Source organism: Limulus polyphemus, unplaced genomic scaffold (assembly GCF_000517525.1).
Source record: "Limulus polyphemus unplaced genomic scaffold, Limulus_polyphemus-2.1.2 Scaffold6383, whole genome shotgun sequence".
NCBI classification, from domain to species: Eukaryota; Metazoa; Arthropoda; class Merostomata; order Xiphosura; family Limulidae; genus Limulus; species Limulus polyphemus.
Window position 1 is genome coordinate 20,621 of NW_013671993.1, and position 21,827 is coordinate 42,447.

General features: G+C 30.1%; 1 protein-coding gene across 1 annotated transcript in view; it reads right to left on the reverse strand.

Annotated features, from left to right (window-relative positions):
- The window catches only part of LOC106473666 (cilia- and flagella-associated protein 100-like), a 39,619-nt gene extending 18,449 nt beyond the window's left edge, over positions 1-21,170 (reverse strand). Inside the window, exons 1-12 of the mRNA XM_022402068.1 lie at positions 21,130-21,170; positions 19,182-19,299; positions 17,971-18,154; positions 16,561-16,628; positions 15,022-15,185; positions 11,264-11,344; positions 9,515-9,590; positions 9,181-9,223; positions 4,554-4,608; positions 4,115-4,166; positions 3,504-3,658; positions 3,105-3,203 (exon numbers count right to left, since the gene is read on the reverse strand). Of these exons, the coding sequence (XP_022257776.1) occupies positions 3,105-3,203; positions 3,504-3,658; positions 4,115-4,166; positions 4,554-4,608; positions 9,181-9,223; positions 9,515-9,590; positions 11,264-11,344; positions 15,022-15,185; positions 16,561-16,628; positions 17,971-18,154; positions 19,182-19,295 (1,091 nt within the window). The 5' untranslated portion in view covers positions 19,296-19,299; positions 21,130-21,170. The remainder of the gene's footprint in view (positions 1-3,104; positions 3,204-3,503; positions 3,659-4,114; positions 4,167-4,553; positions 4,609-9,180; positions 9,224-9,514; positions 9,591-11,263; positions 11,345-15,021; positions 15,186-16,560; positions 16,629-17,970; positions 18,155-19,181; positions 19,300-21,129) is intronic.
- Between the last annotated feature and the right edge of the window lie 657 nt (positions 21,171-21,827).

The window sequence follows — 21,827 nt, forward strand, 5'->3', positions numbered from 1 at the left end:
TGGACACTGCTCAGTTGTTTCCTTGCCGTGTTTCCTGAACTGCACGATGATTCTGTTGATTGTCGAAAGTGGGATTCCCAAATTCTGCAAAATTTGCCGCTGACTTATTCCGCCATCTGCTTGACCAACTATCCTTCCTCTAACAAAATCTGACAATTCGAGAGAACCTTGAGTTTTGGCATGTTGTAGCACAAGATAATTAGTGTGTGGACCATTTTCATTCATATAGCACTCTGTGAACACAAATTAGTTAGCATAAATCAGCTAAATGACGAAAAATTAGATGTCTATTTACTTGTGACCACTCAGTGTACATGGTAGTTAATAAACAATAGAAAAATATAAGGGAAATAATGAGATTTAAATTTTAAGATTGCACATAATATCATGAATATGATAGATCGACTCCACAGATTTAAATTAATACCCAGTAATATTTGCCCATATTGCCTCTGTATAGAAACAATAAAACATGCCTTTTTCGACTGTCCAAATGTTAAAGTTTATTGGAGAAAGGTTGCCTCTATCTTTAAGGTTAGACTTCTCAGTTACACAACTGTATTGTTTAGCACTCCAATTTATGTAACTAAAATGCATAACTTTTATTTTATTTGTGAGTGAACTAAATTACCAGATTTAGGCGTCAAGCTGCAGGGTAGTGTACAGCAACCTTAGGTAAAATGTCCTGGTGGTCATGAGAAGAGTAAGTGCAAGTATAAGAATATGAGTGAGTTACGACTAGCGTCATCTCACAGAAGCAGATTTAAAAAAAAGGTGGGCCCAGAGAAATCCTGTTTATTTGAACAAAGAGATGGATTACCTATACTATTCACTATGTCAATTCAAACATCATGTTCTACTTCAAGTAGCTGGAAGAGTGGAAGAGCTGCTGTGGGCCAATGAAAGCTGGAGGTGTAAACCTGGTAGGATGTGGTGATTGTGTACTTGGACTACATAGGTGCTTGACAAATGGTGAAAGGCCCAAAAAGTACAGAGACCTCTACTATGTAGTACAAGTTGTAATGTGTAAAATTGCAGTTAATTTTGTCATTCTTTAACATTTTAAAAAACATAAGTTACACAATCTACAAGTAAATCTATGAGAGAGAAGAACAAGCAGGTAAGTATACCTCTGTTTAGTTATCTGTTAACTCTTTATTTTCCATTGATATCAAGGGTTGTTTATGTTTAATTTAGTTTTAACTTACAGAATTAATTTTAAATGCATTGTTAAGGGACGAGAGAGGCAAACTTTTACCTTCTCTTTATGCCCTTGTTCAGTATTTAACAATACCAGTGCACAGAGCAAACATTTGTGGCAAAATTAATATTAAGGTAGTTAATGAATATAACTGAAAAGTTATATAGGTAGAATTAGGTATCTTTTTTGCCTCAAAAACATGATTCTTAACATTGAGCTAAGATCAAACTGTTTAGCAGTTTTTACATAAACTTATTTTATTATACAAAGCTCTTTATGTAATTCAAATACATATCCCATTGTTGATACACTCATTTGACTTTGACAGTAATATCTAAAAATTAAGTCAGTTTGATCATAGTCTGGTCTGTATATTATTTTAAAGTATGCACGTTTGATGTGAATGAAACAAAACTTTCATAATTCAGATTATTCAAATGGATGTGAAAAAACTTATTTTTCTGAAAAAGAATCAACTTTAGTACATTCCATTGGTAAAACTGCCATAAAATATAATAAGTATCTTCCTCAAAAATTAACTTCAGCAGTGCAGCTTTCAGTAAGCAGGACTGCTATATGAAAGAGGAAACCTTTCCCTAGAAAACTACTCTTCAACATGATATATATATATTAATGAACAAAACACGCCCAAATAAAAAATGAAGCTGAAGATGTTACATAAATTAAAAGGATCCCCATGATACAGGCTATAAAGTGGGATATAAGATATGCCCTGGGTTTACTAGGTGGCTGCAGAAGTAGGACCCACATTGAGAAGGGGATACACTATTTATCAGTCTTAACGTCCATTCACCAGTCTCACATGTTGAAGAAAAATAATAATAATTATCAAAATCATCAAAAAATATAAATTAGGAGAGCAAGATGTGGGTGCTCAAGTCCACAACATCCTACATCTTATATCACCCTTCACTTCCTACAGACAGTTGTGAGAAGGTCCTGAGACAAACAATATTATCCAGTAGAATTAGAAATTGAAAATACTTCCATTTTGGATCAAGAGACATATTATTTAGATATAGAAATCTTACTTAACCCTATTGGTAGAATCTTATTTTCGTTTTGTTTTTTTCTATTATTACTCTGGAAAGCAGTCACCTTCCCACAGCTGTCTGCAAGCAGTGAAGAGTGATATAGATGTGGAACATTGTAGGCTTAAGCATCCACATCTTGCTCTCTTAACTTTCGTTTTTTTCTCTTCAACATGTGAGACCGGCAAACAGAGGTTAAGACTGGTAGACAGTGTATCCCCACCACAATGTGTGTTCTACGTCCACAGTCACCTCCAAAACCCAGGGCATATTTTATATCCTACATTGTAGCCTTTACCCTGGAGATCCTTTAAATTTATGCAGTGTCTTCAGTTTCATTTTTTGTTTGGGCCTGTTTTATTCATTAAAATGTTATTCATCACAGGTTTGAATTTGCTGTTTTTATTTAGTCCTTCCATTTTTTGTACATTTTTGCTGAACTGTTTAAGTACTAATTTTGTATATATATATACACACATAAATTCAATTCCACAATTCACTTTTTTTAGATTGAAGCTCTAGAGTTGACCTTTTAATAAGCAATCTTTAAACCCTTCTGATTTTATTATTAACATATTAAATAACATCAATGTGTTAACTCAAGCAAGTGTATTACTTGCACATAAGATTAGAACAGTTAATTCCATTTACTGTGGTTTTTCACTAACTACTATACACAATATTGTGTTCTTTTGTTATTAGAATTTTTCCTCCTGCACTAAACTGGGGAAATATATAATGTACTCAGATGCTTAGTCAAATGTCACAAAATTATCAGATTTAAGTAATCGTAATTTACATCATATAATATAACTGGCAGTAACAGCTGAGAAATAAAAAAGTATTCTTACTTGGCCATCACTTCTAATTCTATGGCCTTTTCTTCTTCCCACTTAATGGCTGTTTCCAAAACCTTTACTTGGTCTATTAATGTTTCTGTCTCTTTGCTCCTAAAAAAAATAATAAAAATTATTCTTTTGTATGTAAAATCAATATCATTGTGAAATCAGCATGTTTTTCTCAACTTTTATAAAACTTTTATTTTTAAAAATTTATCTTGATGTATTACAATACAAAAATGTAGTTTTATTATTACAAAATAAGTGACAATCTTAACTATCCTTACTACCCCAGTTTATGCATAAATGGTTTAAGACTTTGTGCCAAACACTTAAGTAGATACTTTAAAACAACTACAGCATTTTTCTACATGGCTACAACTCATTGTCTTTCATGAATAAAAATTATACATTTTGACTTGTGTTTTTCTAAAAATCTCTTCCATTTCCTCCAAGTTTTCTTGTGTCTCCTGACTATGCTGAATCAGAGATAAGTTTTGTTCCTCTATGTCATGAAGAACCTTCAACACTTGGTCAGGTTGAGTGAAATAAAGTTGTGGCTCAACCTAGAAGGACATAAAATCTAAAGGAATATTTTACATTATTTGGTATAAATAAAACTTCATCAGTTCATCTTAACTCAAATATGACAAAAATTAATATGACTTCTAATCTTGCATACTGGACTATGACAGAATTTTTTTTTAAAGTACTGTTGCATGTAATTTTCTTATTTATCTTACATTTTAATGAATCTTTAAAAATGTCTTAAAATAGGTACAAGAAATAACAACCCAAACTAAATATTCATAATATAAGTTATATAATTAATCAACTTTATGTAGCTGTAATAATAATAATGCTCTATAAAAAAGAATAAAAATATCTAACAAAATGAAAAATCAGTTCTGTGGAAAAAATATGGCATATTGGAAAATTTAAGGCAATTGTTTATTTGCCTTTAAGTTTTCCAAATGTTTGTTTGAACAAACTATAATTCATAGAAAAAACACAAGTTTCACCTCATCCATATTCTCTTCTTCTCCAGCGCTGTAGCCACTATCTGATGATATACTAAAAAAAACAAAAAATAATAATCTATTAACACCAAAATATGAGACATTTAACATACTTCCACATACCTCTCTCTCTCTCTCTCTCTCAAGGATAAAATTATCCAATGCAAAATTGTATAATACATATTTCTTTGTTTGGTACATTTTTTACTTTATCCAAGATGAAAAACATCATACAAACTATACATTTAAGTACAGTAGTATTGGTATCACAGTCGTTTCTTTTACTCATTAGATGTATAAGTTGTATTGTAGTTTTAACTTTGACATATTTGAAATTAATTTAATTGAAATATATCTAAATTATGGTACAGCACTGTACTGCTGAAAATAAGGAAACAATATATAATTCTATACAAAAATGTAATAAACAAAAACTTCTCACCTATTGAAAGTGTGTGCATTGTATTTATGTGAGGATGCAGAAGAAGCTGAAAGCTCTGAAACAAATAAGAATAAATTTTGGGTAAGAATGGCACTTGTTTACTTCATTATAATAAAATAAATTATTGTATTACCAAAATTAGAACAATATATTATCTAAGAGATCTGTAGCTCAAGAAAATCAAGATTTTATATTAAAAACTTGAGAAAGAAAATACTTGCTTCTGCTCCTATCAAAATTTTGAAATGCATTTGTATTTATGGAAAAGTTATTATGGCTAACTATTACTGTCACTAATTTTGAACTACTGATGAGAGGAAAGGCTACCAGTCAGCAACACCATATTAACCACACTAATAGATTAACTGGCACTCTTATAATCTACACACACAGCATAACTTTATGGAGGGGAGGGATATTTTGTGGTATCACACGGATTTGAAACCAAATTACAGGCTCTGAAATACCGAGCTCTATCACAAGGCCAATCCACATCTCAAAACCTTGAGACAGGTAGCTGTGAAAACAATTTTACACCAAAACTAATTCTTTTTCTCTTTTTTGTTACCTCATTTTTACTACTTTATGTATTCTAATTTTTAGACCAACTTAATGTTTATTTCATGCTTTGCTTTATTATCCTGACTGAGTGAATATCAATCTTAGGAAGTTTTCAAATGATTGAAATTCAACTATTATACTCAGAAGTAAGAGAACAACTTCAAAAATAACAATGTTTTTCAAAACATTTGTATATTCTGTATATGATTAATTCTGATTATAAAATTACATAAGATAATGTTGTTAAGAAAATACATTTACTATGTTAAATGTATTTTCATAACAACATTATCACATCATTAAAATACTTCTCAACATTTTGACAAGCATACAACCTGTCATAACTTCAAAAGGTGTTCACCTGACATTATCCAGTTATAAGATGCAAACACAGACATAGACAGTGTTTCTTACATTGTATACAAAAGTATTCTAGGTATGCTTTCATTAACTCATATTTCTACAAAGGACATAGAAGGTGGAATATATTTTTAATACTTATATGTAACAGCATTTTGTTTAATTTTGGTGTCGACCAAACAAAAACTACAAATTTTCAAAAAATAATCAAGATATAAAAATAAATATATATATATATAGTGAAGCAATTGGATATTTTTGAAAAAATTTTACAATTGCTTCAGTATTTTTAATGTTCAAGAGTTAAGAAAGAAGCTATAAACATTTAACTATCCTCAGTGTGATACACATACATGTAGAAATGAGTAAGAATGCCTGTATTACAAAATTAGGTAAAGAACTAGGCGAAGCCCAGTTAACGGGTTAGTTAGTATTAAGAATCACGAGTTAAGAGTTATAAAAATGAAGCTACAGAAAGGATGCTGGGAAAAACACTAGTTATGAGTTTGACAGTGATAAGTTACTGATGCCGAGTTAGTAGCACTGTAGAAGCTACTAAAACGTTTATGATAGCATCTCAAATCGGTGCTTTGATGTGAGATCTATTACTCCACACCAGTGTAGTAGTACAAGTGAAAAGGCAACCAGAATACTCACCATCACAGTAACCAATTACTTGAGAGTTTTGATTCTTGTTTTGAATTAGCCTGGGAAGTTGCACAAATTGACCAATAAAGTATTAGAACTACTTGTGGGTAGTTGGGAATACTATTTGGAAGGGCAAAGGAATACAAATAAAATATGGTTTAAAAACTCATGTCTAGAGTAAAAAATCAGTGATCTCTAAGAAGAAAGTGATCCCCAGGAAGAGAATTATCTCCAGAAAGAATCGAAGTTCCAAGCCATTATGAATATGAAATTATCTCCAGAAAGAATCGAAGTTCCAAGCCATTATGAATATGAAGGTTTCCAATCTCTAGAAGTATACCAGTCCAACTCTGTTGTAAGTATAGAATTGCTATCTCTCTTGTTCGATTAATGTAGTTTACTAAAGGAAGTTAAAGCTTATACTTGAGAGAAATATTCTATATGTATTGAATAATAGTGTTAACTGAAAGGTGAAAAGTAAAGTCGTGAGAAACTAACAGTTTAGTAGATATTTAACTATTGATGCTCACAGTATATACTATGTGGGAATACCTAATGAATGTTGTTATATTTTGTTCAATGTTAGTCTTGGAATCCATTTCTTTATTGTAACTGTAAATTACCACGAATTAGTGACTTGTGAGCTCCACTCACCACTGCAATCCTCAACTAAATAAATTTGATGTAATCGGCAGTATAATCGAAACTCCAATGATTAGCCCTAAGGGTGCTGCCTGTTACAACTGGTGCAGTCTCGAGGACTTTTGGAGTAGCTAACGATAGGTTAGTTAGAGTACAGAAAGGAGTAAAAAGTAAGAAAGTCAGCCAAAGTACTATAAGTAGCGTAAGTTAAAAATAAGTAGTAAGTAAGTGAATATGGTATTAAAAGATCACTAAAATGATCAAGCATATTGTACACAAAAGAAAATGCTATTTCTACTATAGAAGAACAATTTGTTTCCACACAGCACTAGATTAATCTCAGTCATCAACAATTTGCCACAATTGTCAAAATTTGGAATAAACACTTTATTTCCAAAACTGAATTCATTCATTTTGGAATAATGACCATGATCATGTTTGAATGTTGGTTATTTTGAAAATAAAACATATGACACACTAGAATGAAGTACACCTAAGAGAGATCTCAATTTTTGGGCCCCTCGGCATCTTATCTGGTAACCTGTAGAATGTTATGCAATTACTTCAAAATGTTACATGTCTTTTGTTTAGGTGAGTGCATGAGATCATATCTACCACCATCCAAATTTTGCAATCAATAATAATAAGAAACATACAGAAATATTTTGTTCCTAGCTTTTACAGATGATATATGTACATATTTAAATCCTCACTGCCATGGTACTTTATCATTACAGACATTATTTTTTTATAAGGATTTGCATCCACAATCAATTAAAAAATACATAACAGGAAAAATAAGCTTTTCCTTCTCTATGATAGCTGACATTCTGAAAGCAGGCGTTAGATAGAATACAAGTATCACTGTACCTGTATTATAACATTCATATGAACATGTGGCAATATGCTTATCTTGCTGATTTTGATTTGGAATCTTAGTAAGCTTGTTCACAACAAAATCAATGTTGGCATTAAACATTTATTAAAGGTATGTAATCTCTGTGTATACCCTCTTGTCAACTGTCTAACTATTGCAATACTATTGTCATAGTAAGCTCTGCCAGAAGTACCCATTAATTAGTCTCAGTATTGATAACAGAAAAAAAAAATTTGTTTCTTAAAACTTTCTAAGTTTAGCACATAATGAAACACACAATGTTCTGATAAATTTCAAAGTTATGTGGTATATGAATCAACAGTTTAACCTAAATATCACACAATGAAACTGGGATTTAAATGCTTTGAGCTTGGATAATATGTTCACATTGTTGATATATCAATTTTTCAGGTATCCTAGAAAGAATTAAACTGACAACCAACTTACATGTTGTACTGCCATACACAAAATCATCAAAGAAAATTACATATTCCTATATATGTCACAAAATAAAGTAAAAAAAAAGACATCAAACTTCATTAAAAATATCTTCTATTACACTTACAGAAAAAAAGTAGTTCCATTTGGCTGAAACATGTGGAACAATAAATATTTCTTACATTTAATGGAAAGACGGTACTTAGAATATATAAAACTATAAAGATTGGTGAAAAAAACACACCAAAGTTCATTATCTATAGTAGTCTTCACTGGGTGATATTCTTTGCCATTAACGTGGTTGAATTAATGAAGGTTTAAATATCTTAACAGTCCAGTACTTAAGTGGTAATGAAATTATTGTATCACCTAAATTGAATTTAATATATGCTTCATACTAAAAGAGTAATTAATTTTTAAATATGTTATTTGAATCAATTCTCATGGGCAAAAAACAGAAATTACCAATCAATGTATCAATACATTTGTAATAACATAATTTAAAAAAATAAGATCACATTTAACAAATTTAAGAATCTGTAAGAAAGTGCATCTATGTTTAAGTTCTGTAATGTATGATACAAATGAATTGATTCTAATTTTTGAGACTGAAACTAAAGAATTAATAAAGATATAGGCAAAAACTATAATAATTCCATAGCTTATAATATCCAGCTAAAATTAAAGACTTTCTCCAGATTTATTTTTATTATAGTGTTCTTATAAAGAAAATAAATATGAAACATGGATGACAGAAACAGTAAAATGCTTGAAATAAAATTTTAATAAATATGTACAAGAGCAATGTATAAGATAAAATATAGTAATATAGAATCTTATGACTTATTGTAATTAACATAATTTTAATGGAGTTTTCAAAAATCAGATATAAATCACCAAGTTATTTTTCAATAAATAGATTAAGGTTTTACCTAGCACATTCAAAAGATATTTTAATCAAATATTGCTTGTGAAATTCTATGCATACAACTACATAAAGGTATTTTCTTTTCTTTTACAATTATTTCAATTTAGTATATAAAGCATGAAAGACACATTCATATCATGCAGTTTTATGCTAATATATGTTCTCATATTTACCTGTTTTTCCATTCTTGCAATTATTTTTATTTTCTTGCCATTCCTGTAAAACAATTATTGCTAGTAACTTTATATATTCCATACATTCACTAGTGCAGAAAGAAGGCATATAAGCCTTTTTAAACAAAATAATATAGAAAAAGTTGACGTAAAGAAAAAATAATAATTATAAAATTACGTATGTTATACAGAAGAATTCTGATTAAAATATAATATTGTATGAGCAAAAATCTAGAAAAATATTAGCAACTCTTGTAGCATACTTAACTTAATTTTCACAGTCAACAGTTTAAAGTTATGACAGATTAACAATATATTGTTCTGTGTTACGCACCTTCGGAGATAAAGTGTCCAAAAACTTTTCATATAGTTTGTATTCTCCCAGCAACTCTTCCAATTTAAAAATCTCACTTTGACAAAAATATGTGAAAATAAAAGAATTTATTTAACATACAACAAAAAATTAATTGTTCATTCATATAAGAGATCTTATAGATCAAGTAAAGCAAGTATATATAAATATATATATATATCAAAGTATAAAATATAATAGCAAGATTATTTCAACAGGGATGACAATGAGCACAGGAAAAACGTTTGAAATATTTTGAATCTAATGCTGGGCACTGAAGGTGTTTAGTATGCTGGAGGTGAGGCTTGACCTCCCATAAAACCAAAACTCTCTGGTGTATTCTGTCTTTTGTTCGTATGATTGATTGATATGATACCTTTAAACTTTACAATAAAATATCCAAATCTGGTTAGCTATTTGACAGTTCTATTTACTTTTTAGCAGTTCCATGAGTGAACATTGTAGAGCAACCATGTGAAACATAGTTTATAACTTTACTACATATTGTGCAAATAGCTTCTCCTGTTACTTTTTTAATGAATTCTTTCAGTTTTGACTTCATCACTCGTGATTTATTCTTAACAACAAATGTAATTTCTAGTTCTTTCTCCAGCTAAGCCCACCTGAATTATGGTAGTTTATAACTGAACTATCAACTTCTCTAGCCATTTGTTGATTATGCCACTCAATAAACTCTGCCATTTTATAAATTTATTCTATCTTTAAATTAAGGAATTTTTAGATGAAAAATCCATCCATACTGTAAATATATCATTTTGTAAAATTGGGTAAAGATATTAACTAGATTCTTATTGGTCAAAAATTGCAGTAGTTATATGCAAAATACTGAAATGTAGGAAATATATCATTGTTATGCAGGGCTGAAATATGGAGAGAGTTATTTATGAAAAACTTTGAAATTACAATTCTTATAATTTACTATTGGAAAATATTATCATCAAATTACAGTAGAATGTTTTCTCAACTTAAGAAAATGAATGAATGAAGTTTGAATTTTATATTAAAACAGATTTACAAAAAGTCTCTTTGAAGATGTGGATACTTATATTATGGAAACAGATAAGACGGTGTAATTCTAAATTTCCATTATCACTTTATGTGGAAAAATTAATAGCTTTATATCTCCAATAATGCTAACATAGTTCTAAAACTTTCATAAATTTTATATATGCATTTAATGGAAAAAATATATTATAGGTAGTGAAGCTACAAAGATTACCAAAGACTGGAAATTAAGTCATAAAATCAGTATAAGAAACTATAAATATTCTACAAAAATCTGAAAATTTATCATTACATATACATTTGTGTGTGTTTGCCTGTGTGAACAATGATAATCATCCATGTGTTTTTTCTTCTCTCTATCTTTCTTTATATATATACATACAAGCTAAAAAACTAAATAAATCTATGTCTAACAGTTAGTATTATGCAAAGATAATTTCTTTTTAAAAGCTAATACAAAGTAAAATATATTCAGTGATAATAAATTACTGAACATTTTTGTGATAGTATATTTACAATAGAAATATTTTGTTTTAAAACTTCAAATTGCTGTTTTAACATTCATTCAGTATAAGTTTATTCTTCAGGACCTGTTGTAAGTGAAATATTAATATTTTAAATTATGTTACATATTAATATCTCTTAATTTATGAAATAAAAGGGTTGAAAGATAGCCACTAAAAGTCTAAAGTTAACAATACCAACCTTTGAATACCCACAACTTGAGCTTGTAACTGTTTAATTTCAGCCATTTTTTCCAGTTTGGCTTTAGTTTGTTTTTCAGCTCTAAAAGAAAGAGACATTTCTTATTTACAGATAGCAAATTTAGCAGACTTGAAGATATCAGGATAAAAGCACCTGGCTCAGTTCATTTTGTACGTGATACGGTTCATTTTTACTCTATCATTAAAAGTTAAGTGCTGTTGTGTGCTGTAACAGGTAATTACACCTATATATAAGTTCACTGAAACTTATAGACATTTAAACTAGGTTCATTATAGTCCATAGGGTTACATGCAACTAGACTACAACAGAACTGTGTTATTAAGAATAACATTATTGGTTCACTATCTTAGGTTCAGTGGTTCAGAAGAATATTTTGTTTCCACCTCCACTGCTCAACATTACTATAATTTTATATAATTAAAATAATACACTAAATTATAAATTAAGATAAATAAAGTCATTTTTCTGATTGTTTTGTGTAATATTGTGGTATGAGGTATAGAGAACTCTAGTTGTTGACTCATAAGAGGCCTTAAAAATTGTTGTGCTGGCCTCTTCACTGGTAGGCCTTTCACAATTTGCAGCTGTATCTCAGGTGGGCCCCCTTGGTCCGAAAAATGATAATTTTTTGCATATTTACAAGTGGGCCTGTAAAATTGTGGACTTAGTATAATCAAACAAGCCTCTGAGCACAAAAAGGTGAAACTCGTTGAGTTGAGGCAGGCAGTTCCCTGGGGCTCTAGGCCCTGAAGCTGCTGCCCTAGCCATCCCACTTATATATATGTCACTGGTCAGGTTAACATAATTGTTTTGCTTAGAATTATATAAAACTATATCTATGTCTCATAAAAGATTACATAAAGCTAGGAACACATTATTATACTGCTAGGTTTACTGTTTCACAAAGAATTGTGCTGTTTAACATAACAAACAGCTATACTTATTGGGTTCCAACCATTATACACAGCTTAGTTCATTGCATTAATAACAGTTACAAAAAGCTGGATTCACTACATTGCAGGTTATATACATAAAGTGTATAAGGGTTCTATACAAGAAGGTTAACATAACTTTTACTAAGAATTACACATAACTAAGATTAGAACGTGGATTAGTCTAATGGTTAGGGTGCCTGTCTCTTAATCTGAGGATCATGTATTCAAATCCCCATTGCCGAACATGCTATCCTATATGGTTGCCATCTGGGCCAGCCACCCAGGAGTAAAAATTATTGTCTTACAAAAATATGGGCCAACCCCAAACTAGTTGGGATTAACATTGTTAAAGGGAATAAAGAGACATATAGCTGAGATTACAGTTAGTGAGCTAGATTTTTCATAGTTACAAATGTTTACTGAATTATGATGATAGTTAACTTAAGAACTTCAACACTACAAGCTAGTTTATAAATTTAAGCATGTGAAAATATTATATTGTTACGACAGCAGATGTCACGTGACGCTTGTAACATGTCATATTCTCGAAGCTTCGTGAATCCTCAGGAGGTTACTAGATTTCGGTATTCTTTTATATATAAGACATTCAAGATGTGACGGCAACAAGGTAATGTGTAATTGAAATGGGGACAGAGAGACATATTGTTCAGTCGAGCACGTGAGATGTTCGTTGTGAATTATAGCGTTTGTTATAGCACGACTGTGGAAATTAAGTGTATTGCAAAGTTGGATTCAGAAAGAATAAACCAGTTTTATTTAAGAAAGGATTTGTATCGGTAAAGTTTCTTCGGAAAGAATTTCTACGGAAAATTAACTAACGACGAGAGACGTAACAATATACAAATAGTTAGCCCTGCTTTCTAAAAGATTATTATAAAATCTTAGTTTGGTTTACCACATCACAAAGGGCAGAAATAGCTAGTTAAGTTCATAATACAACTTCTAAACCCCATTAACTAACCTTTAAAATATTCAAGTAAAAGAGACATATACAGTTTTCAATTTGTTATAGCTAGTAGCCTATACAACCACCAAAGTTAATTATTAATTAGTAACTTTTCTATTTCATTATTATTGTATTAGTTTTCATGCTATTTTTCAGCTAGTTCTGTGGTGGTAATGGCAGGGATCTGAAATTGAGTCTTCTTAATAGAGAGACTAGTTTGCTATCTAAATGCTTGGGGTCTCCCCATTAGGATTTGATTGAAGTAACTAATTAATAATTAGAATTAGGTGATTGTATAGGCTACTAACCATAATGATGACTGATATACAATCACCACAACTTTATAAAACAGTATAAGTACTTAAAACAGAAATATTATTGTTAGATATATATGTATTGTTTTATGGTGTTATTTTTCAAGACATATTCTTGCTTAATTAATGGTAACAATCTAATAGGCCTGAAAAACAAATTTTGAGTGTCAAGCTTGTCACTTCTTTTACTATTTTTTCAAAGTCTTATAAAATACAATCCTAACAAATTAACATGCTTTCTAAATTATCATTGTACTAATTCAGAATTATTCTTTTCTGACACTTGGAAACCACTTAGTTTTTTAATCAGTCAGAAACTAGCCACTGGCAGAATAAAGTACACTTTTAATGTGTAAAAATATACATAAGCTGTGTAATGTGTTTGTAGAGCTTGCAAGTTGGAGGATATCCTAATTAAACTAATGGCAATAGATAAAGAGAAGTGTAACCTGTGGGAAATGGCAGCAGGATTCCAAGAGGAACTTAAGCTTTAACATGCAAGGGATACATCAGCTAACAATGACTTTCAGGAAGTTAGAAACAGTACTATTAGGGCTAAAATTAGTTGATCTAATTTTAATGAACGTGTTCTATTGAGCAAAAGATTTCAACCATTGGCTTGTGCAGATAAGGAACTACTGGAGGGAATGAAAACAAAAGGGACAGAGAAGGATGTGGATTATAAATGTAAAGAGGTTAGAGTTATAGGTGCTTCTTTGACAATGCAGGTAGATAGGATTGGCTGTGGGGTAAGTAGGGAGATAAGCTACCCAGGGGCATAAGTGGTAGATATAATTGACAGAGCAAATAATATAAGGATGTAAGGTTTGTTGTCCACATAAGTGCTAATGATGTAGTGAAAAGTAGGTCAGAGGAGCTAACTGATAGGTACAAGGAGTTGTTAAAGGAATTTAAAGAAAAGGGCCATAACTTAATTGTGTCAGTGATACTGCCAAGAATTAATTGTGGAGATGAAGTTATAAGTAGGTCACTAGGGCTGAATCCTAGCATTAGGATAATAATATGTAAGGATGAGCAACTTGGCTGGTTAAACTTGTGGGATCAGTTTAGTGGGAGAATGGAGTATTTTGGAATGGATGGTTTACATTTAAATAGGGTAGGGGCTGGCTTGTTTGCAAGGGCTATTCACTCAGCTGTAAGGGAAGTTTTAAACTAAGACTAGACAATGGTGAGGGCCAGGAAAAAATGAATGCAAAATAATAAGATGTAGAGAAAAGTCTAACATTGGAAATGAGTATAGACGTAGTTATAAGGATAGGCTTAATTGTTACTATTGTAATGCTAGAATGCTGTTTTCAGATGTTATGGAGGCAATAAATTTATGTCAGTTTAGGAAAAAGCTTTAAATATATATATGAGTGATAAGGGCTGGCTTTGAGGATTTTTCTTATTTAATAGCTTTAGTTTAGTTTAAGGGAATGGGACAGCCTAGATGGACAAATAAGTCTCTTGTTGTCCCTAAACATTATGTTATGTTATACATATATATATTATTCTCACTCTTTCACTGATTCCATAGCCAGTTGATCACTTTCTTTTACAAATTTGTTAAAAGCTTCAGCATTTTTCTCCAAATTTTCTTCTTCAAGTTTAACCTGTGCTTCTTCCATTTCTGCTATCTCGTAAAGCTTACTGATTTCCTTTCTTTTAACCCCAAGAGAATACTGTAATATAAAGCATAAAATAAACAAACACATAAAAACAGAAAAGATAAAATGTATGAACACATCTCATATTATTCTGTCATGGTATTAATGTAGTAAAGCAAAACTAGCAGTATGATTGCAGTAAAAATTTTGTGAAAAAAAGGGTGTAAACGTGTATATAATAAAATACTGAAGCATAACTACTTTGTAAATCTGAAGTAAATGTACACTGCTGTTACAGTAATAATTGTTTATCAGTCTTTGGAGTAGTATTATCTGAAAAGTTGTTTCAAAATCTCATGCAGTATAGAGTTTCAGGTGTGGTTCTATGCTTCAATTAAGTGTCATCTATTTGTTATTTGTAACATAATTATAAGAAAAGTGATATGTAATGTTACTGCACTTACAATCTAAACCATTATTTGACAAAAGGCAGTGTTTGTGTGTGTCTGCTTATAAATGACAAACCAAACCTAGCCTGCACTTTAGGGCCACATTGGGGGAGGGGGGGGGGGGGGGTCATGGGGGTCCCTATGTCTTCCTCCATGTTGAATGGGTATGTCAGCTAGCATGAAAATAGAGCACATGTAAGTTATGAACATTATTGTTAAAATATAACTTATATTTGAATTACTGAAAGTAAATATACTATTAATAAGTTAAAAGTTGTAATAAAACCAAAAATGCTGCAGTTTATGTGATTTACACAACAAATTTGAGGTTTATTGGTTTCTAATGCTTTGCCAGCTTTCAGCATTTAAAGCATAACTTTTAAGTATTATACTGCATAAATAAATAATATTTTAAAGGATCTTGCATTGTCCAGCACAACTGATGAATTTTGGTATTGAATGAAAGGCCTCTTGGGCAATGATCTAAAACAAATCTGAAATGCTATTTTTATACACTTCTGATTTTGAACCTAAAATGGATAAACTAGGAATAATTATATACTTTACATGATTTTTATCACAAATTTTAGACTTATTGGTTTCTAATGCTGCTGTCTTGTGCTGTAACTTTTAAAGTGTACTGTTGCATTAGTTGTGTTTTGTAACAAAACTCCAATATTTGCTTTTTGGGCTGTTACTGCTAAACCCTGAGATAAATATAAATGAGTCCCTATTATTCTAAAAGATAAGTCTGTTATTGAATTTTATGAATTATTTATCACTATTTCATTAATGTGCAGTTAATTTTTTAGGCTTTAATTTGTACCTGCAGCATGTAATGCTTTCTACTTATGAAATCAAAATTTCCTTCAACATAACTAATTTTACCAAAACATTATCAATTGAATCCCTAAGGATTAAAATTCCAGCCTAGTCATGTTACAGTTAACAATAAATTTTCAATGAAATCAGTTTCACTGAATAAAACAAATCGAAAGTACCTCAATAAGAAACATCTCTCTCTTTTTTGCTAAATATTCTGCTATACTTTCTTTCTCAAACCTTCTTTCTATAACACAGTAATAAAACAAACATATTTTACATTTGAAATTTTGTGTATCACATATTCATATGCATATTTAATAAAAAACTTAAATTCAACTGAAAAACTATCATATTACCTTTTAAAAACACCTAAAACATAATAAGTATCGATATCCTGTTTAAAACACATAAAAAATCTTCTAAAACATTATTTTAAGAAAATCTTGGATTTTCTAGTACAATCTAGAGAATTTCCCTGTCAACTGCAGATGCTGTAATCAAGTGACATAATAGGCAAAAACATTATCAAAGCTATTTGCTACTTTTCATACACATACACATAGGAAATTATCAGGAAGTTAAACCCTTAAAAAAAAACCTTTAAGATATTATTCTGTATTCACATAATATGAAAATAATGCATGAATTAAAACAAACTTGCAAAATTAAAATAAAACATTAAACACAGACTTGGAACTATCTCTTCTTTTAAGGACTCTGTATGTGCAACATTTTGTTGACAGCTATATTTCATTTAAATCACTTAAAAATATATTTTAGATAGACAAGTTATTAATCCTACACATGATTAAAATAGAGCAAATGGGTTCCTCCTGAACAATGGGGTATAACCATAAAACTTACCTTGCTTCAACCAATGACTAACATTATATATATGTATACACAGAGAGAGAGAGAGAATACAAATTTAAATTATCAGAATAATTCACAATTCATAGCTCATTAACAGGTTCTCCAAAATATCAACAATTTAAAATCCACATAAAATGTTTCTTGCATAACTTTTACACTTCAATTATTCTGGGATATTTACTTTTACTTTATTAATAACAGTTTATTGCATGTGTATTGTGTCTATGCTACTCTATAGTTCTACTAGCAAACCCATGAGCCTATGTCCCACATTTACAGTCCGCTATAATGCAAATTTAATGTTTGAACTACTATTTTAATTTCTTTAAATAGGTTACAAGTGATAATTAATAGACCTACTTATATACTTGCTCTACTGTAAATCAATGTCCAATTTGTGGTCCACTTTCAGGGAATCCAAGTAAAAGTGTTTTTGCAAAATATCCAGATTCTCTAAGGTGAAATGCTTAATCTTTAAGCAAACCTTGGGACCAGAGCCATTCATTTGGTACCACTTAAAAGTCAGTGCAACTCGTGGATTAGGAGGAGTTACATGACACATAAACACACACAGACTCTGAATCTTACTATATAAATACATATATTTAAAATAACTCAAGTAACCTTCCATTTTTTTAAGATTAAATAAGGTAGTTTAACTGTTGTAAAAAAAAACATAAAAAGGATTTTATGTTACATATGAAAAAAATAACCTTTTGTAACACTCAAAACAAAATCAGGATCCAACTGCCCTGGAGTTACTAAATTAGAACTGGTGACTCTTCCTTCCTCCAAACCTAACTCTCGCACCTTTCGTAATGTTGTATGATAAGACTTCAAATCAGCAGCCTTAGTTGACTTTTCATAAATGGGAAGACTGTATGAATCTCTTTTCTCCTAGCAAAAAAAGACTGAAAACTTTAAATGTAGTGTTAAAATATTACAGAAAAGAAATAATGTGGTTTTAAGATAGCTTTCCAACATAAAAATACTAAATTTTGTGGCAGTTGAAATCATAAAATGGTAACATTAACATTGTAACTGTGTCTAAAAGAATGTAGATATATGCCAACAAGATCCATATTACAACACAATCAGCAGATTCTATTTCACAAATTTCAAGCAAAAGTAAAATAAGGCTTTTTATAGCATAATCAGCAAGATGACAAAATAGAAAACCCTGTTATTTTACGGATGATCAGCTAGAATAGCCTAAGAATACAATTTTGTTTAACATGTACAATAAACCAAAGCTTGCAAGTTGTTATAAAACCAGATGTCTTCAAAGATGAAATTTTTGGATGGTGAAATGGCTTTGCACAGAAGAGAAGATGTCTTAAATATTTAAAAGCAATCTTGAATCAATAGCATTTGATTGTTTACTCATAGTTATTTTATATTCAATTCAACTACAATAACCACCAACACAATAATAATTCCTTACTACTTGAATCAACATCTTTACTAGGATTGTAAAAATAAAACCATTATAATATAAGCTATTATAGATACATCTCAGCTTCTTCAATATTCTTTTGAAAAAAAAAATGTTTTTAAACTCTTACACATATCTAAACACTGAGAATGTTCTAACCATAACTGCTGAAGAGTTCAAGCAATAATTTTACTTGACATAGGTTGTTACTTAGGCAGAATATATTCTTTTTTAGATCTTTTTTCTTTTCAAGGACAGTTTTAAATTATATATTTGATACAAATATTTTGACAAATACTAATTTCTAAAACTCCTGTTCATAAATAATAATTAAAAATAAGTCAGAAAATGTCTTGAATGTATATACATTCACAAATTCTTTGGAAACAATTATGTATGAATGCACCAAGTATTTGTAACACAACATTAGTGAATACAAAGTAAGTCTTATCAAATCCTTCAGTGCAACCATCTTAACCTAAAACTAACCTTATGTTTCTCAGATTTCTCTCTTGCTTGCAGGGTATAAAGTTCTGAGTCTGGGGGCATCTGAAATGGATTCTCATGGTGGTTTTTTGGAACTGTTAACTTGTCAACCATCATTCCACTTAAAAAAAAAAACTGATCCATAAAGTAAAAGTGAAATATGTATTGTATTGAAAAATAGATGAAACAAAATTACAGTATAATAAAATACTTTATATGAGTGTAGAAAATATAAAAAAATTATATTTATGTATCCTAATGAAGAATACTTCAACTTCAATAGTGGTTAGGCAATTGAATGTCATTTGCCAGCCAATTCCAAAATAATATTTTGGGTTTTAACAAATTTGGTGTTTAATTTGTAAATGAGGAAGTTAAAATTGAAATAAATAGCTGATTTTAAGAAACATAAACAAGCTCAAGTCACATACTTAATTTATGCTAGCTTAACAATAAGCATAATTAATGTTAGCTTCAGTAAGGACTAACAATACTTGCCAACATGGATAGTAGCTCCAAAAATTTAAACAAGATGGTATTCTAGTTTTTACTATTTTATAAGGTGCCATACAAAATATTAACTAAGAAATTCACATTGCTATGGGTTATGGAAAGACTAGTTATTTGAGAAAGCAAAAAGTTGTTATTAATGAAATCCAATCAAACTGGACACTTCATACTTCAGTACCTCAGCAGTCAGGCTAGGTTCTTTGCTCTTTCTTATTAACATTAATGACATTGATAGAGACATAATTAATAAATTAGTAACATTTTCTGATGACATTAAATTCTTGGGTATTTCTAGCTTTGTTGGAGATGTTGAAGCATTATCATATTATATAAAATTACTTGGATTAATTTGTAACATGGATAAATATTTATCAAGTGACCTTTAATTAGTGTAAGTACAAGGTAAGAGATTTGTGTTATCTTAATTTGGATACCACATTTAATATAGATGTGAACCCACTCAATACTTGAAGGAAAAGATCTTCCCATATTGTTTGATTTATTACTGAAGCCATTGAAGCAGTGCTTTTTTTTTTTTGCTAGTAATAAAACTAAGAGAATTTTAAGGTGTATTTATAGATATATTGATTACAAGACAAAAGGGGTAATTATACCTCTATACAAATCATTAATTAGGCCTCACTTGGAATACTGTTACCAGTTTTGGCCTTCTTACCAAAAAAAATATTAACTATTCAATAGGGTTCAGGCAAGGGGTAGTTGGAATGGAGAGATTATCTTACAGGAGTAGGATAACTTATTTTCTCTTGGAGAAAAAAAGGAAAGAAGTATTCTTAAAGAAGTTTACAAGTTTACTCAAAAGACTGATGGAATATAAAATTCCCCTGATTTCTTTGCAAAATATTCTTAAAATAACAGGGTGTAATAATATAAGTATAAAATTTGATAAACACAGGCTAGGCTGCAGTTAAGACAGTTTTATGAGTTGCTGTTGGAGGCCAGCATTTTATAAACGTTTTAGATGGGAATTTATGATTGTTGGAAAGTAAAGGGTAAGTTTAAATTTTTATTTTTCCCATGGCTTGGTGTATAAGAGTAATTAAAAAACAAATAGCCTTTTATTGTCCATGTTTTGTTATGTTATCTAATAGTAATAGGAGTTAACTTTAGTACATCAGCTAAGAGTAAATACTACATTAGAAATGCTAATGATAAAAAGCTTAATATAATTGTCCTGTTTTTAATTTAGTATTAACAGTTACGTTAATAGTACTACTAACTAAATTAGTTAGTGCCAAATATTAGTTATTATTAATGCTAATTCTACCTGGCCACCAAGAAACCCAAATGTATCAGTGATATAATTACGTAATATTTGGTGGCAGTTCAAATTTTTATACTAAACTTCTCAAAATATAAAATAATTAATGTTACTTCATACAGTAATTTATTATAAACAAATATGCTTACAAATTTTTACCTTAACACAAGGTTAACGCTAACTGTTTTGTATGAAGGATATGTTGTTTGTTGTCATGACAACAAATTTCGCCTGGTGGTAGTAAATTATATTATTTGTTAATCGGATCAATTTATTATTCTGAACAGAAAATTTTTGCCAGCAATACATAACATAATATAACACTATCAAAGGTTATCGTCAGTGCCCTCCTCCCAGTATTTCAGTGATAAGACTGAGGAGAAGTGAGGGCTATGTGTTAAAAATATAACTCATTATATAGCTCTTCCTTTATTAAACACAAATATATCGTCAATGTCAGGCTTAAGAAGTAATGACTTAGGTAGGGGTGTTGAATGCCTCTTTTCACTATTTTTAGCAGTAGCTAAATTCAGTTCTTAGGTACACTTACTAGACGCGGCACTAAAAGCTACTTTTGTTTATTTGTATGTTTTCTACCCATCTCTTTGTTCAGTTGAACTCTCACTTCGACAATAACAGGGTAAATGTGAAATGACTGTCAAACTCGAACTGTTCATCCGATTGTTTATACATTTAAACATAATCTTTAGGGCGGCCATTTGAGTCCTTTTACCAAATTTCATCGAAATTGATTCATCTAGTTTCTCAAAACAATACGAATCTATAAGATCTATCTGGGTTTGAGTCCTTTTAAATTCACCATTAGGGGAACTCTTAATTCGTGTACTTTGTTTATA